Below are 17,814 nucleotides of genomic sequence, written 5' to 3'. Positions count from 1 at the left end.
CTAATTTTAAGTAAAATGACAGTTTTTTGATTCTGGCCCTTTCCCTACGGACCGGCAAATGGTTTTGAATATGGGGTGGTGTACCCTTGTCATCTGTACATCGTTTCCAGGTGGTCTCGTTGCGGCACAACCCTTAATAAATGAGCTTCAATTTTTTTTCTGTTAATTTCAAAGAAAAACAGCGGTTTTTGAACTTGGCCCTTTTCCTACGGACCGGCAAATGATTTTGAATACGGGGGGTGGTGTACCCTTGTCATCTGTACATGTGTTCCAAGGTGGTCTCGTTGTGGCACAACCCAGCACTTTAATAAATGAGCTAAATTTTTTTCTGTTAATTTTGAAGAGAAACAGCGGTTTTTCAGACGGCCCTTTCCTACGGACCGGCAAATGATTTTAGAATAGGGGTGGTGTACCCGCCTTGTCATCTGTACATCGTTTCCAGGTGGTCTCGTTGTGCTTTAACCTTTTAATAAATGAGCTACAAATTTTTTCTGTTAATTTTGAAAGAAACAGCGGTTTTTGAACTTGGCCCTTTTCCTACGGACCGGCAAATGATTTTTGAATAGGGGTGGTGTACCCTTGTCATCTGTACATCGTTTCAGGTGGTCTCGTTGCGGCATTGCTTTAATAAATGAGCTACAAATTTTTTTCTGTTAATTTTGAAGAGAAACAGCGGTTTTTGAACTTGGCCTTTTCCTACGGACCGGCAAATGATTTTTGAATAGGGGTGTGTACCCTTGTCATCTATACATCGTTTCAGATGGTCTCGTTGCGGCACAACCCTTAACAAATTGGTGGCGATTTTTTTCTCTGTGTCTAATTTTAAAGTAAAATGACAGTTTTTGATTCTGGCCCGCTTTCCTACGGACCGGCAAATGGTTTGAATACGGGGTGTACCCTTGTCATCTGTACATCGTTTCCAGATGGTCTCGTTGCGGCACAACCCTTAACAAATTGGCGGCGATTTTTCTGTTAATTTTCAAAGAGAAACAGCGGTTTTTGAACTTGGCTCTTTCTACCGACCGGCAAATGATTTTGAATAGGGGGTGGTGTACCACTTGTCATCTATACATCGTTTCCAGATGGTCTCGTTGCGGCTTCGCCCTTAACAAATTGGTGGCGATTTTTCTGTCTAATTTTCAAGAAAAACAGCGTTTTTTTTGTACTTGGCCCTTTTCTACGTACCAGAAAAATGATTTTTGAATACGGGTGGTGTACCCTTGTCATCTGTACATCGTTTCAGACGGTCTCGTTGCGGCACAACCCTTAACAAATTGGCGGCGATTTTTTTTCTGTCTAATTTTAGGTAAAGTGAGCAGTTTTTGATTCTGGCCCTTTTTCCTACGGACCGACAAATGGTTTTTGAATGTATGGAATTGGTGTACCCTTGTCATCTGTACATCGTTTCCAGGTGGTCTCGTTGGCACAACCCTTAATAAATGAGCTACAAATATTTTTCTGTTAATTTTCAAAGAAAAACATCGGTTTTTTAACGGCCCTTTCCTACGGACCGGCAAATGATTTTGAATACGGGGTGTACCCTTGTCATCTGTACATCGTTTCAGACGGTCTCGTTGCGGCACAACCATAACATATTAGCGGCGATTTTTTTTTTCTGTCTAATTTTTAAGGTAAAATGACAGTTTTTTGATTCTGGCCCTTTCCCTACGGACCGGCAAATGGTTTGAATATGGAGATTGGTGTACTCTTGTCATCTGTACATCGTTTCAAGGTGGTCTCGTTGCGGCACAACCCTTAATAAATGAGCTTCAATTTTTTTCTGTTAATTTTCAAGAAAAACAGCGGTTTTTGAACTTGTGCCTACGGACCGGCAAATGATTTTGAATACGGGGTGGTGTACCCTTGTCATCTGGCCATCGTTTCCAGGTCCAGATCTCGTTGCGGCACAACCTTTAATAAATGAGCTACAAATTTTTTCTGTTAATTTTGAGAGAAACAGCGGTTTTTGAACTTGGCCCTTTTCCTACGGACCGGCAAATGATTTTGAATAGGGGGGTGGTGTACCCTTGTCATCGTACATCGTTTCCAGGTGGTCTCGTTGCGGCACAACCTTCAATAAATGAGCTGGGGTACGATTTTTTCTGTTAATTTTTGAAGAGAAACAGCGCGGACCGGCGAATGGTTTTGAATACGGGGTGATGTACCCTTGTCATGTACATCATTTCCAAGGTGGTCTCGTTGCGGCACAACCGCTTAATAAATGAGCTACAATTTTTTTTTCTGTTAATTTTCAAGAGAAACAGCGGTTTTTAGACTTGACCCTTTTTCCTGGAGCGGCAAATGATTTTGAATACGGGGTGGTGTACCCTTGTCATCTGTACATCGTTTCAGGTGATCTCGTTGCCGCACAGCCCATAATAAATGAGCTACAAATGTTTTTCTGTTAATTTTCGAAGTAGCGGTTTTGAACTTGCCCTTTTCCTACGGACCGGCAAATGATTTTGAATACGGGGTGTTGTACCCTTGTCATCTGTACATCGTTTCCAGGTGGTCTCGTTGCGGCACAACCCTTAATAAATGAGCTACAAATTTTTTCTGTTAATTTTCAAGAAAAACAGCGGTTTTTTGATTTTGGCCCTTTCCCTACGACCGGCAAATGATTTTGAATACGGGGTGGTGTACCCTTGTCATCTGTACATCGTTTCCAGGTGGTCTCGTTGCGGCATAACCCTTAATAAATGAGCTACACATTTTTTTCTATCTAATTTTAGGTAAAATGACAGTTTTTTGATTCTGGCCCTTTCCCTACGGACCGGCAAATGGTTTTGAATACGGGGTGGTGTACCCTTGTCATCTGTACATCGTTTCCAGGTGATCTCGTTGCGGCACAACCCTTAATAAATGAGCTACAAATTTTTTTCTGTTAATTTTCAAGAGAAACAGCGGTTTTTTGAACTTGGCCCTTTTCCTACGGACCGGCAAATGATTTTGAATACGGGGTGGTGTACCCTTGTCATCTGTACATCGTTTCCAGATGGTCTCGTTGCGGCACAACCCTTAACAAATTGGCGGCGATTTTTTTTCTTTCTAATTTTAAGTAAAATGACAGTTTTTTGATTCTGGCCCTTTCCCTACGGACCGGCATATGGTTTTGAATACGGGGTGGTGTACCCTTGTCATCTGTACATCGTTTCCAGGTGGTCTCGTTGCGGCACAACCCTTAATGAGCTACAATTTTTTTCCTGTTAATTTTCAAGAGAAACAGCGGTTTTTAGACTGGCCCTTTCTACGGACCGGCAAATGATTTTGAATACGGGGTGGTGTACCCTTGTCATCTGTACATCGTTTCCAGGTGATCTCGTTGCCGCACAACCCTTAATAAATGAGCTACAATTTTTTTTCTGTTAATTTTCAAGAGAAACAGCGGTTTTTTGAACTTGGCCATTTTCCTACGGACCGGCAAATGATTTTGAATACGGAGTGGTGTACCCTTGTCATCTGTACATCGTTTCCAGGTGGTCTCGTCGCGGCACAACCCTTAATAAATGAGCTACAATTTTTTTTCTGTTAAATTTCAAGAGAAACATCGGTTTTTTGAACTTGGCCCGTTCCCTACGGACCGGCAAATGGTTTTGAATACGGGGTGGTGTACCCTTGTCATCTGTACATCGTTTCCAGATAGCCTCGTTGTGGCACAACCCTTAACAAATTGGTGGCGATTTTTTTTCTGTCTAATTTTATGTAAAATATCGGTTTTTTGAATCTGGCCCTTTCCCTAAAGACCGGCAAATGGTTTTGAGTATAGGGTAGTGTACCCTAGTCGCCTATACATCTGTTCCAAAGGGTCTCGCTGTGGCACAACCTTTAATAAATTAGTATCGAATTTTGCTAAGAACTAGATAGAATTTAAAATTTTAAGAGGATTTTTAAAGTTAAATCTATATCTCTCATTAATAATTGTTCATTATATATAAATATAAACTCGACCATTTCTATTAACTTATTATATAATTCTTCTAAATCTTTAATAATATTTGTAACAACAGAAAAGTGTCACGGTAGATATATTATAATTGAGGCGTTTCGACACCGAAAACCGTGGATGTGGCTGAAATCGGACGAAATGCGTCGTGGTCATATGTTTACTATGGTTGGGATATTTCTGAAACCGTGGATGGAAAACCGTGGCTATCTTCACGCCGGTAATAAAGGGTAAGTTAAGTTTTCAGACTTATGACCGTATGATCGAAAAAAAACCGCCGTCCAGTTGGTTTGGAAATGACGCTCGATGGCATTCCTCATTCCCCACGAATCTGAACTTTCTGAATTTTCTTGGCGGTCTCTTACCGTTTTTAGAAAAACGAAAAATTATTTCACATTGTATTTTTCTTAATTTGTCATATTTTGAAAGTTTTCTAGCACATATTTTGTTAGGTATTCAATAAACAATGATGTGTTTGCTATTTTCTGTTACTTTTTTAACCAATTCTATGCATAATAGAGGAAAATTTGCTAAAATAAATTTGTAAACAATCTGAAAATGTTCAGATTGTTTACAGAAAAAAAGGGTTATGTGTTTCTAGCATTTACAGCAACGTTGCCAATGCTAAACCTAAATTTAGCGTGTTTTTTCGCTCATTCTGGGATTACGAAAGGCGGTCGCCAGAAGAAGGGCTCCTTTCCATAACTGCTATTTTACCAACGAGATCTGACTATTTATAACCACGAAGTTGCACGAAAGAGTTTTGATTGCATTGGTTACAACTTCCATGTGGAGGGTGTTAATCTTTTGTTGCTATATTATATCAAAAAAAGATTAACCCCTTCCGCAAAGAAGTTGAAACCAATGCAATCAAAACTCTTTCGTTCAACTTCGTGGTTATAAATAGTCTTTATAAGTACCGTATGATCGAAAAAAATGGCGTCCAGTTGGCTTGGAAATGACGATCGACGACATTTGCCATATAATTTTACATATAAAATGACAGCGATCTTCATTTCATAGCCATCGCTGACGCCGTTTTTATTCGATCATACGGTATAACTTCTTTGCGGAGGGGGTTAATCTTTTTTTAATATAATATAACAACAAAAGATTAACACCCTCCGCATGGAAGTTGTAACCAATGCAATCAAAACTCTTCCGCGTAACTTTGTAGATATAGGTAGGTATATTTAACCCTTGATTATGGATTTAACTATTGTCAGATCTCATAATAGGTAATTTATTTAAAATCCCTAATCACCCGAAAAAAATAGAAGATATGGCAACGTTGTAAATTTTCAAATTTCTAGATTAGGTCGAGAATATATTTGTCTCTCTCATTACATAGGAGAGAGAAAGAAGGATATATGAAATGTCAAACTTCCATCTGGTCTCAATTTTCTTTGTTATTTTGTTAAGAAAAGTGTTTTTCAGTAAAATTTTGCACATTTTTCTATCCTCAATCAAGTGTGGCTTTTAGATAAACTATAATATAATGAAAATATAATGAAATTATTACTTTATAGGGCCGAAATAAAGAAAAATTCAATGTTGAAATTATTTTCCGTTTTTTTGAAAAACGGTAAGAGACCGCCAAGAAAAAAGTTCAGATTCGTAATCTACGACCTCAAAATAGGGTGTATACCAATTTTAGTGAAAATCGGACGATTTCCAGTTTTCCCAATAATTACCAAAAGTTAATAATAAAATAGATATTCCCCTTGTAAAGACAATCCGGAAACATACTGTATGACGTTATAAGATAAGTATACAAAAGTTAAAGAATATTACGCAGGATCTAAAAATAAAGTCAAAAAATGGGGATATTACATTTAAAAAACATGTTATATCCGCCGCATTTTTTTGGAGTTACCCTGTATTCTCAAAAATAATTTTTGTACTCATGTTGACGTTTAGGTTAAAAACTCGACAAGAAACTAATCCAAACAACGTAAATAAATGAATATTTCGATAAACTTACCCCGTTAATAGACGTAATAGACTCCTAGGAAGACCATTTTATCAAAAAAATATCACTATGCACAGGTTTTTCAACAAAAATATCAATAAACAACAGAAAATATTTTTTGACAAGGCTCTCACTTGCCGGCTTTTTCACTACTGGCATGATCTTAGAACAGACATATGTTATTGACGACTTTTAGCTATTAACGTATGATCTAATGAAAATATTGCATCGTAGATAAATGCTACTACATTTTTAGGTAATAAAAAACTTGAATATAAAATAATTGTTAGAATAGGTACGTATTATTCGACTTAATAATGTTATTTAATAAATATTATTGTATAAAATCATGTAAGTATGTAAAATACCGTTTCTTGGGGTAATATTGAATTGTTTTTCAATGAAAAACTCACTTCTTTCATACAATTTTGGGATCTTTTTAGTTTAGAACTTTGTAAAATTTAGATATATTTTGAAAAGTTGCTTAAATTAATAGTGTTTTTTATGTAATTTGTAATGTATAATATATAATAAAAAAAATTGCTGACTAAAGTAAAGACTAATTTGCTGAAAGTTTTAAATAATGAAGTAGGTAAGCTTCAAATAATGACACTCATATACAGGGTAAGTCTAGAATAAGTGCAAATATTTTCAGGGGTGGTAAATCTCGATAAAAGAAAATTATTTTCTTTTTACCGTTTTTCCAAAAAAGTCCAAAATAACCGACTTATTGCACTTTGAATTGAATTTGAAATTGAAAATTTCCAAAAAAAAAAATTGTTTGATTAAATTTTGAGAACCACTGGATCTTCTTTCTTGTAAATTTAATCTACTACCTATCTTGCCATATTATCAAGAAATTATGTTTTTTAACTAAAAACTAAACATCTTTCCCAAAAAAATTCAAATCTTTAATTTTTTTTCGCAAAGTTAACTCATAACCGCGTTTTTGGAGTCGAAATATACTACCCTTTACTTGTTTAGGGGAAAATAATCATTTTAATAGCATACAATAATTGATTTTCTACAATGGTTTCTTAATAATAATTGCTAAGATTCAATAATGTTGATGTTAGGGGAACCTTCGACTATAAGATAAAATAGATGCATTATTAGGTGGACCTTTCATACTCATTAGTAAAAAAACTATTAAAGGTAACGTTATTATACTCTTGAAGAAAATATATTTATAAAATAATAAAAAGAAACAAAAAAGTTAATCAAAAAGGGAAGAAAGAAAAGAAAAAATAACTATTATAATATTACACCATATATGATCGAAAAAAAAACGGCGTCAGCGATGGCTGTGAAATGTAGATCGCTATTATTTTATATTATGTAAAATTATATGGGGAATATGTCATCGATGTTCATTTCTAAGCCAACTGGACGCCGTTTTTTTTTCGATCAGGCGGTATTACATTAATACATTATTTCGTTAATATTTTTTGATCAAAATTTGCAAAAAATATTAAATAAAAAAGTTCTAGGAAATTAGATATACAATTTAAAATTATTTTTACTCTATAGGGTGCTTCAAAAAAGAGTGGAGGGTACAACATGTTTTTTTTAAATGTAACTCCACAGGTAATATATTATTGTGTTGTGCTACTACCAATTAATATACAGTGTTGAATAATTCAATCCTTGCAATAAAGTGCCAAAATTGAAATTCTAATAGGCTATTTAAAAATAAAATTATCTCGCTTTGTTGAGATACTTGTACAAATTTAATGTAAATATGTACCAACAATAGAGAAAATATTGCCTCTGGGTTTTCATCATAAACCTTGCAGTTGACAGCTGAGAACCGTAGGTAAGAATAATACGTATGTAAAATACGCTTGGGACATTAATAAAAAAAGAATATTTAAAAAAAAAATTAAAAGGAACATTTTATTTAATTTCGCTAAAGAATATTTATTATTTGATGTATTTATACAGGGTGTTTCATTAAACACGTGCCATCTCTCGTGGGGAGATTCCTGACGCAAAAACGAGATTTATTTTCATAGGCCCGATTCTGCTTTATTTCGTAGCTACAGGGGGGAAAATCTGCAATATTTTTTTCCGAGTTTTTTTCCATTTATTATAAGTTTCTTGATTGAAAAAACTTCTCGATTGGAATGAAATTTTGAGTAAAAGGAGAGTAAAAGTTATTATAAGAACAGATTAGACAGATTATAAACTTTGTTTTTTCTTTATTGTTTTTCGTGGTTCCAATTTTCGGAATCGGGCACTAGTTAGGTTACTAGTACCTAAACCGATGAGTAGCGACAGTCCCGTTTTCAATTTTCTTTGCGGCTGCGCGAAATAAGTAGGTTATCTGTCATACGAAGAAGCGAAGTTGCCACTGTTACTGTCTATATACTTTATTTCAAGTATACCTCAGGCAACGAATCGTTTTTTTAATTATTTATTAGCAGTAAGATATTTTATACATTCAAATTTAGAAATAAGGATAAAACAAAATAAAAAAGATATGTATAAAACTTTATAATTAATTCCACTTCAAATTGTGAGCAGTGTATACCATGTTTATAGGACCACTTCATAAGTTGAGCAGTTAAATACGTAGTCTATCTGTCAAACACGTCAAAAGAGAGAAAAAGAAAATTTGGTCCCACCACATCAAAAGAGCCGACGGTTTCTGTCGCTACTCGGCGATCTACATACTCTGCTACTAGTTTGCGCACATAGCGCGCCCACTTATGGCCTCTAAAATTGTGCACAGCGCCTGACCGGCACAGTTATTAGAGAGATATCGGAAAACCGAATAGCGTCATCCAGTATTTACGCGTACCTTATCATGGTTACGATATGCGCTAATAACACCCGCTAATAACGTTACCGCCTGACGTAATTTGCGGATCAATTACACCAAGCGCTCTTTCTAAATAACCTCTGATAACGTTTAAAAATTGCTTAAATGGGCATGTGCGGGTATTTGACAACCGGAGCCGGCCGGTGAGATCTTTTATTTTAGGTTATGTTTGAATTGTTTTGAATTATTGCTTTAGTTTTATTAGGTAATTTGATATTTAAGTAGCTGGGATTAGTTTTAATTAAATAAATATGGCCCAAAATATGGATTCCACCTCTTCCAATATTAAAGAACCTATAAAGAGGCTTAGGTTTACAGCAGATGACGACTTAGCCCTTCTAAGAGAATTTGTTGCTTATTGTGCTAAACCCATTGGCAGACGTTGAACAATAAAGCACTGGAAATAAGCACTTTAGCCCTTTAGTTTTAAAATACCTAGTAAACAAAACAATTTCAAAGTTTTAAATTCAAAGTTAGGTTAAGTTTAAATAGTGGATGCGACGCGAACAGAATTCTTTCCGATCCGATAACTATAAATGAAGAGAGTTAATACCACCTCACGTAAAGGAAATAACACCTGGCCTTATTAACGTCCATGCACGCTATTCGGTTTAGCGATATCTCTCTATTACGCTGTTTATTGATATTTTACGCGAGTTTATTTTTGCGCACAGGAAATTTTACTCGTTTGCACATCGTCATAAAAAACAATTTTCGTACCACGAATTAGGGATAAGATTTTTATCTGTATACATATAGTATACCTAATCTGTGCTATAAGTGTATCGACAGATTTACCAGGGACGTGCATATGGGTTATCACTAGAATATTTTCCTAAAAAAAAACATGTGCGTTACTGACTTTTTTTTCCTCTTGTTAGCATAATTATGTGTAGGCCGTTTAATGCAGATTAAACGTTGTATCTTGATATTTTTTCTATTTCGATCTGCTTGATGAGATAAATTCAATTTTATTAATCACAATTATTAATAAAATTATAACAAAAATAAAATTAATAAATTATTTATTTAATCTAATTTATTACTAAATTTTATTAAAATTTGAAACACTGATATACAGTGTTACTTACAGGAAATTCCCCCAAAAATTAATGAATGACATTTACGATAATTGCAAAAGACCAGTTTGTTTAAAGTTTTAACTTTTACCATCCTGTAACTTTAAAACTATGAATATTTGTACCCATGTTTATAAGAACTTTTTGTCATATTTTTTGATGAGGAATCAATCAGTACTTGTCTAATACTGTGGCCATAGAGAAAGTTAATAGTTTAGAGAGTGGTAAATTGCGTGGTAAAATGTTGGGAGATTGCGCTTTTGGCGCCCTCTGGTTGGCTACAGGAACGAACTATGAAAGAGCGGGAGATTTAAATTATTATTATACTTATTATTTTTAAGGCAATTAAAACTAAGAGTGCCCTTAACCAAAAACAGTGAAATAAATGGAGATACCTACTCAATTTTTATATTATCATGATATTAAAGGATATAAATACAGCATTTATAATCCTTTTACACCTTTTTAATCAAAGTCTTACACGCTAATATAAAATTTGACTATCTCCATTTATTTCACTATTTTTGGTTAACGGCACTCTTAATTTTAATTTTCCTTTTTTTATGGGAAAATGATTAAATGGGAAGAATTGAATGGGAATGGAAAGAGTGACCAATTATTGTATTTTGTATTAATTTATAATACCCCTATTCTACTAAATATCTAGCTACATTGTACTTACAGTTAAATAGCTACATTGTACTAGTTATATACATATTTACAGTTTTATGATGGCTATTATTTCTTTTCATTGTGCTATCTATTGATTCGATCCGACTTGAGTACTATACCTCGAGATGGCTCCAGGAATTATTTATCTTTACAGGCCTAGAATATGAAGATTCACAGTAGAATTTTTGGTTTTACTGCCTATTAGAAACAAACCTACCCCCCTACATCAAGGGGCATACAATTATGCCTTGTTCTCGGCCATGATATTCCTTCCATTCTATATCCAACATCCAACTTAGCACACCTTCTGGTTCACAACAGGGCCTAGACTGGTCGGATGATATTTTAACAGAATAGACCTTGATATCTCTTTCACACTTTCATTTAATAATTAAATAGGAGGGCTGGATGGTATAATTTCTAGAAAGAATAGCCTGTGAAATAAAAACTTCTGCATGGACATTACCTTTCTTACCTTTGTCTGCTATTTTTTAATAAAAAACAACTGTTTAGTTTGCACAAAAATAAAATTAACAATCAAAAATTTCTTAAAAAATGATCAAGCCTTGTACTACGCCGCGTGCCGCTTTTTGAACAAACAACAAACAAAAGAATGAGGTTAGCGGCGTTGCCAATGTCAATTTTCTAAACTACCCAAAAATCTAAATTAAATTCGCCAATTTGGGGAGAAAAATGTCCCGATTTACCAAAAATTCCCCATATGATTATTTTAACAAAAAAAATAATTTTAATATAAATACAATATTTATTATATATGTTAGAGAGATTAAACTGTAAATTACCTCCTTGTTTTTTAACCCCTTCCTTAGTAGTCATTAAATAATTTGAGGTCACTAAATTTTCTTTCAACTGAAGCATTTGCAAAGGGAAGCACAAGTAAAAAGCAGATTATAATTTTTAAGTTGGGAAAGATACATCGTCCCGCTCCGTTTTTAAAGCTAAAAATTTTACGCCATTTTCAATCAGCAATAAAATGTTGAAACTCCCCTTATTTTCGCCGCCTATTGCTAAAATCCCCACAAAATTCCCAATCGGCTCCGGATTCCCCAAAATTTGGGGAATTCCCCACAAATTGGCAACGCTGGAGGTTAGCGTGTTCTTTCTGAATAAGCTAAGGCTAACGGACTAGTGTCGAAACACAGATAGCTAGATGGACGTATTTCGGCACTTGCGTCGATGCGCTACAGGAACATTTGCCTGCGCGTCGTATGTCTTCTGGCAGTCTTTTAATTTTTCTGTTTGTCTATGACTGTGGCGAGATAATGACATAAAAACTTGAAGATTGCGGTTGAACTTGGATGGGGAAAATTAATAAAATTACGTTTATCTCATCAAGGAGACCGAAATCGACAAAATATCAAGAAACAACTTGTAATCGGCATTAAACGGTTTATACAATTATACAATTTGCAAACAAGCAAAGTCAGTGGCGTATATGTATGTATGTCTGTATGTATGTATACTTGGAAGAAAATTATAAAAAATCGAAAATAATTGAAGACTTTAACCCGCTGTGTCTACGAAACAAAAAAGAATCGGACCCTATGTTGATATAAAAAATTAATACCTATTAATTTTTCATGGTGAATCTCCTCAAGAGAGATGGACAGTGTTTTTTGAAACACCCTGTATATAAACCGTTCCTATCTAAAATGAAATTAATAAAAGCGCAAAGAACCGTAAAAACAGTGTGCAAAATATGGTATCAATTGGTATTACAGCGAAGAAAATAGCAAAATATGAAAACAACAAAACGAATAAAAAGAGATAAAACAGCTTTCCGGTTTTATTTCCTTGCAACACATTCGAAAATGTAGCTTTTATATAAGTTTTTTATAGCTCGGGTAAATACGGATTTTATTCCCAGTCTTGTTATAATCCGAACTAACTTGCAGTTGCCGGCTGTGCAGGATCGCGCTTCGGCGTGTTACACTTTCTAACAAAGTTGCCGAGTTAAACTTGCACAAATCCCGCGTTTCGCGTAATTTCGAACATTCAACTTTCCCAGATCTACATAAGTGAATTATGAAATGCCATCTTAGCTTTTTTCATCTCGTAGAGTATCCGGACGGAAAATATAGAAAATACACTGATTGAACGAATGAATAATAAAATTTAAGTCTCTCTCTTCAGTCCTTCACCCTACGTGAAAGTGTGGTGACATCATGTGTTGATTCCCCTCACTTCCTCGGACCAAGTTGTTTGACACTGCGCCATATGTGAGGCTTCGGAGAGGTTGTGGCCCAATAGGGTTTTGACTTGGTCTACCCACCTCGTAGGTGGCCTTCCACGTCATCGTTTTCTCTCTATCTTCTCCTCTACCATCAGTCTCTGAATTGAGGCGCCACTCCTGGCAATATGGTCAAAATATCGGAGGATTGACTGATTCAATTTGGTAACCAGACGTGTCTCAATTTTTAGTTCGTCAATAATAGAAACGTTGTCCGTGTGATTACTGAAGTCTTCCATATCTTAGCCAGCTTGGTTGTTGCATTCCTCGCCATTGCCACTCTACGCCTGATTTCAGCTTCGCATCCTCCAGAGTTTGCTATCAAGGAACCTAAATAGTTGAAATGAAACTTTAAATGTAATTAGTGCAAAAAGTCCAAAACCTTAACTTGTAACCAAACAACTGTAGTGTTGTCACTTTGAAATTTTAATGCCTAAAGCTCCGAAATATTCCCAAGCAGCATTTGGACGTCGGGACAACGTTGTGTCACGCGACCAAACGTCGGGGCGCAACGTCGGCACAACCTCGTGCCAACCCTAGTCTGCACTAGTTTGGAGAATAATTTTTGGGTCGAAACGACGTTGGATACCGACATTGGCTAGCAGCCTAATTTAGTACAAACTGCAACGTTGTTTAAAATCTTAATTCACAGAAATACAAAACTATAATAATATGGCGTCTAAGTCGCGTTTTATCCTAAATTGGGATAATTATAGTAAAAATATTATTTTTATGATTTAGTTAGAGACATATGCCAGATGGCAGTAAAGGAAAACAAAACAAAAGTATTTAAGTGTGAAGGATATTTGAAGATCATAATTATTGAAACACTTTAACCAACTCTGTAACTCGTGACCCAAGGCAAAAAAGTTAAACGCAAACAACTTTATTGATAAATGTATTGTTTCTACTTTGAAAAATACTAATGGGCCTTAAAAGTAAAGAAGTTTTGAAAAATTTCTTGAAATTTTTTTTAGTAAAATTAGAATAATTTATTCGCAGTCGAAAAAAAATTGTTTCCGCGTGTTGTTTAGGGTCAAATATTTCAAGTTAATGTAATCTAAAAGCAGGAATTGCTATTTTAGGAATGAAACATTTTCTTATTCAACAACATGGCGGCTTTCACTTTGTTGTTTTGGAGATTAAGATGGAGTAGTTCGAGTAGTCGCATACTGGACTAATAAAGTCGCAGTTCAGCCTTAACAGGTAGTATAGTAGTCGCAAGATTGCCTAATTTAGTCATCCTAGAGTCTAGCTTGTGCTATATTCTAAATAAACGAGGGAGTGGATAAACTATCGGTAATATGTCGATGTATACTTAAATTTAGTTTTATATGTGCCTTGGAATTAGTAAAACAGTCGACGTTTGCATAACGTTGGAATAGGTCCTGAAAGTGACGTCGGAAAACTCTTTACTGCCCAACGTTGTAACTACGTTGTCCGAATTACCTAAAGATCACTTAAGCAAAAAAGGTTACAAGACAACGTTTATTCGACGTCGCAGAAGCTTTTACTTTGTTGTAGTACTAGTTCAACGTCGGCACAATGTTACAACAACGTTTACATTTATTTTAATACCCAAGGTAAGCAACTAACTATTTTTTGTAACTAATCCAACGTTGTGTTTAGTAAATATGTGGTCGCAAGTCGTGAAAATGCTACTTGGGTTATTTTTCAGTTAATAAATTTTAATTTCGAGTTATCTGTATATAGATAATTGATTCATATAATTATTTTCAGTAAAACCGATTGCTAATGGATATGCTAACGGATGTGCTACTATAATACCCAACGGAAAATGTGTTTCTGCAACGCCTAACGTCAGTAACTCAACTTTACACTCTTCGAAAAGTTGCAGTTACAGCAGCTGCGCCGACCAGAAGAACTATCGACTACAGGAGACATCTAGGAAAAAGAAATACGATAATGATCATACTGTACTAGCAGGTATGTAACAAACTATCATTATTAATTTTTTGGGTTATATTCTTATGCATAAGCATTAATATATTTTAAATTAGATTATATTTTTGGGATGGCTATGGGCCTGTCACACTGCGACTTATTCAGGTCAATTGAGGTTCTTTTCTGATCTCTAGGTTACATTCTCCAGTGGCATCCTTTTCGAAAAGCAACAAAGTAGACTCAACCCTCCATATAGCTCTTTGTCAATGGCTTATCATTACCTAATACAAAGAACCGTATATTTGCCAGGCTGTCGTGTTGACATAAAATATGTTGTGTTCTTTGTTCAATTCAAATTAGGTTGACAATGAAAGCCAAAGACTGGGTTTCACATCCTTAATGAGTTTGCGTCCTCCGTTTCTTTTTTAAAGTAAAGCCTGTCATTTTTGACATATGACACAAACATATGTTTTTTTAAATGGAAATCATAGTTGGTCATGACATCATAAAAAGCGCTATTTTTTAAGCTTTTCAGCGATATAAGGTATATGTTTTTTTTCGAAAAATTACCAAGTTGCAGCTAATTCTTATAATTTTAAAACAATTTCACTTAGTTAGCCATGGAAACAAATTCAATCGTCGTTGCCTTCAGAAATGCAAACTGTCACATCCGAACATTGTAAATTAAAATAAACAAAAATTGTAAATACGATTTTTTTTAATGAAGAAAAGCGTGTAGTATTATTAGTTCGAATTTTCTTGCCCATACATTTTCGAGGATACTTTGACCGGTGAACATTTTTTAGAGAACGGTTGTCAAGAAAAATTAAATTTAGACAGTCTCGCATCATTATGACACCTCCCCCCATAATGAAATAAATGTTAAAAATTATTTATAATAATAATAATAATAATAAAGGACTTTATTCAGTAGAAAAAAAGAAATACATAAGTAATAAAAAAAATCGATAACATTTTCCAACAATTGCCGTTCGACAGCAGGCGAAGTCTAGCAGAGATGCTATTCCACTTAACCTGCAGGTCGACAACAACTGTCAGATTTGGCAGGACACAATTACATAAAAATAATTCTTATTAAAACTAAAGCACACTCTTAAATAATATAAAACATAACGACAGTTAGAGGGAAAAAAAATTTAACGTTACACAATATGCCAGATTAAAAGCTGAAAAAAAAAATGACCCTCTTTGCCTAGTGGCTGCCTATGTGATAATTATGCAAACTCAGGAATCGGAAGAGGTAGACCAATTGCATGGGCCTCCTCGATGAATTAAGAGAGGCAGTACGGGAGAATATTTTCTAAAATAAATTAGAATGTATGGGGTAGTGATATTATTTTTTTAAATTTTAGTTTGCGTAATGTAAATTCTAAAGAACTGTTTAATATATTCTGTCTCTTTATAAGTTATAAATCATAACAATAAGAATACCATACCAACTAAGTGAAATTAGTCAACAAAGATAAGAATTGGCTATAACTCAGTAATTTTTCGAAAGAAATATATTATACTTTATATCGCTGAAAAGCTTAAAAAATTGCGATTTTTATGAAGTCATGGCCAATTATGGTTTCCATTAAAAAAAAACATATGTTTGTGTCATATGTCAAAAATGACAGGCTTTAGAAAAAATCACAAAACACAAACTCATTAGGAATGCGATTATCTACCTACAACTTTTATCTGCAAACTTTTTGTCTAAAATAGATTATAATGGAATTAAGTTTTAAAAATGCCAAAATTTGTTTTTTTAAATATCTAGTAAGCTATGAACTTTTTCAAAAATCCGAAGGGCGCATATTTATGACCCCACATAACTGCAACTTTTAAAAAAATTATACTTGAACAATTAAATTCTACGTAACAAGGTGCTTTGGAAATGTTTTCACAAAAATACAAAATTTTCCATAGCAAAAAAGTTACAGCGATTTGTTAAAAATGCATATTTTTGAAAAACACCCCGTAACTCCGAAACGGTAACAGATATCGATATGCGGTTTTCACCATCATGTTTTTGACAAAAATTGAGCTCCAGACACCGATATTAGTTTTTGTCTATCTCCTATAGAAAAGGGTGTTTCCATTTAAAAGCGTCGAATTTGACCCACCCTGTACTGTTATGTTTTTAATGCATTAAGCTTTACAATCCTAATTTCAGGTGTGTGCGTGGACTGGGGCCACGGCTGGGGCTGGGCCAGCCAAGCCCCCGCTACTGTAGCCCCCCAAATCTCCTTCGCAGCGGACACAGCAATCAGTTCGGCGCTTTACTGTCCCTCCGCAGAGGACTACACCATTTCCGGCTACGAAGACGTCGACTGGAGCGCCTTTGGAGACTTTTGCTTCTAAAAGAATTGGTAAAATCGAAATTTACTAGGATAAAGGTTTATATACGTTTTATAAGGGATTATTACGATTGTCGACTGAGCTTATTACGCAGCCGCTATCAGACGCACAAAGATGTATTTAGAGGATTTGTCATTCGGTGACAAATGGTTTGATTATATTAGAAGAAATGTTATTTGTATATTTGGTTTTAAAATATTTTATGAATAACTAAGTTTCTCGTATTGTTTGCTACATATTGTACGAATCAAGAACACTAACCAGATTTCTAGCTTGTCATATTGAGTTTGAGACTCATCGTGACGCTCATTTTTTAACCTTTCCTTACTCGCGCCCCCTTTTAGTGCTGTGTAGTACTTGCGTGGGGTATTTTAATACCCCAATTAATTTTTGATGAGAAACATGAAAGAAATTTCGATGTCGTCCTATTGTCATGTCAATGATAAATCGCCACTTTTACACTAAAGCAAAAATTGAAATATTATAGATATTATTTTGTCGAGAAATTCCAAATATTATTGAAGTAATAGTAATATATTATTGAAATGAAAATATAATTATCAACAAAAATGTTTTTCTTCCGATATTACTTACTGATACAGACAGAAAAATAAAAAGCAAAGTAAATATTCTAATTTACTTTGACATCATTATTCTATTCCACAGTTAGGTATTGTTGGAGTTTAAAATTCCTAATTTCGAAGAATACGAGTTGAGTAAAAGCATCAAATTAGTTCGTTCGACAGGTAATCGAGTTTTAAAGTTTATTTTTCTCTGTAGTAATTGAAAAAGTCAATTTCAGTC

At 34.6% G+C, this 17,814-nt stretch overlaps 1 protein-coding gene across 1 annotated transcript in view; it reads left to right on the top strand.

Moving 5' to 3' along the window:
• The window catches only part of LOC115878475, a 103,616-nt gene extending 86,603 nt beyond the window's left edge, over positions 1–17,013 (top strand). Inside the window, exons 5-6 of the mRNA XM_030894993.1 lie at positions 14,482–14,688; positions 16,826–17,013. Of these exons, the coding sequence (XP_030750853.1) occupies positions 14,482–14,688; positions 16,826–17,013 (395 nt within the window). The remainder of the gene's footprint in view (positions 1–14,481; positions 14,689–16,825) is intronic.
• Positions 17,014–17,814: the final 801 nt, after the last annotated feature.

The sequence above is a fragment of the Sitophilus oryzae genome, unplaced genomic scaffold, assembly GCF_002938485.1.
Source record: "Sitophilus oryzae breed Bouriz unplaced genomic scaffold, Soryzae_2.0 scaffold_1514_pilon_pilon, whole genome shotgun sequence".
NCBI classification, from domain to species: Eukaryota; Metazoa; Arthropoda; class Insecta; order Coleoptera; family Curculionidae; genus Sitophilus; species Sitophilus oryzae.
This window is presented reverse-complemented; position numbering and strand designations above follow the sequence as displayed.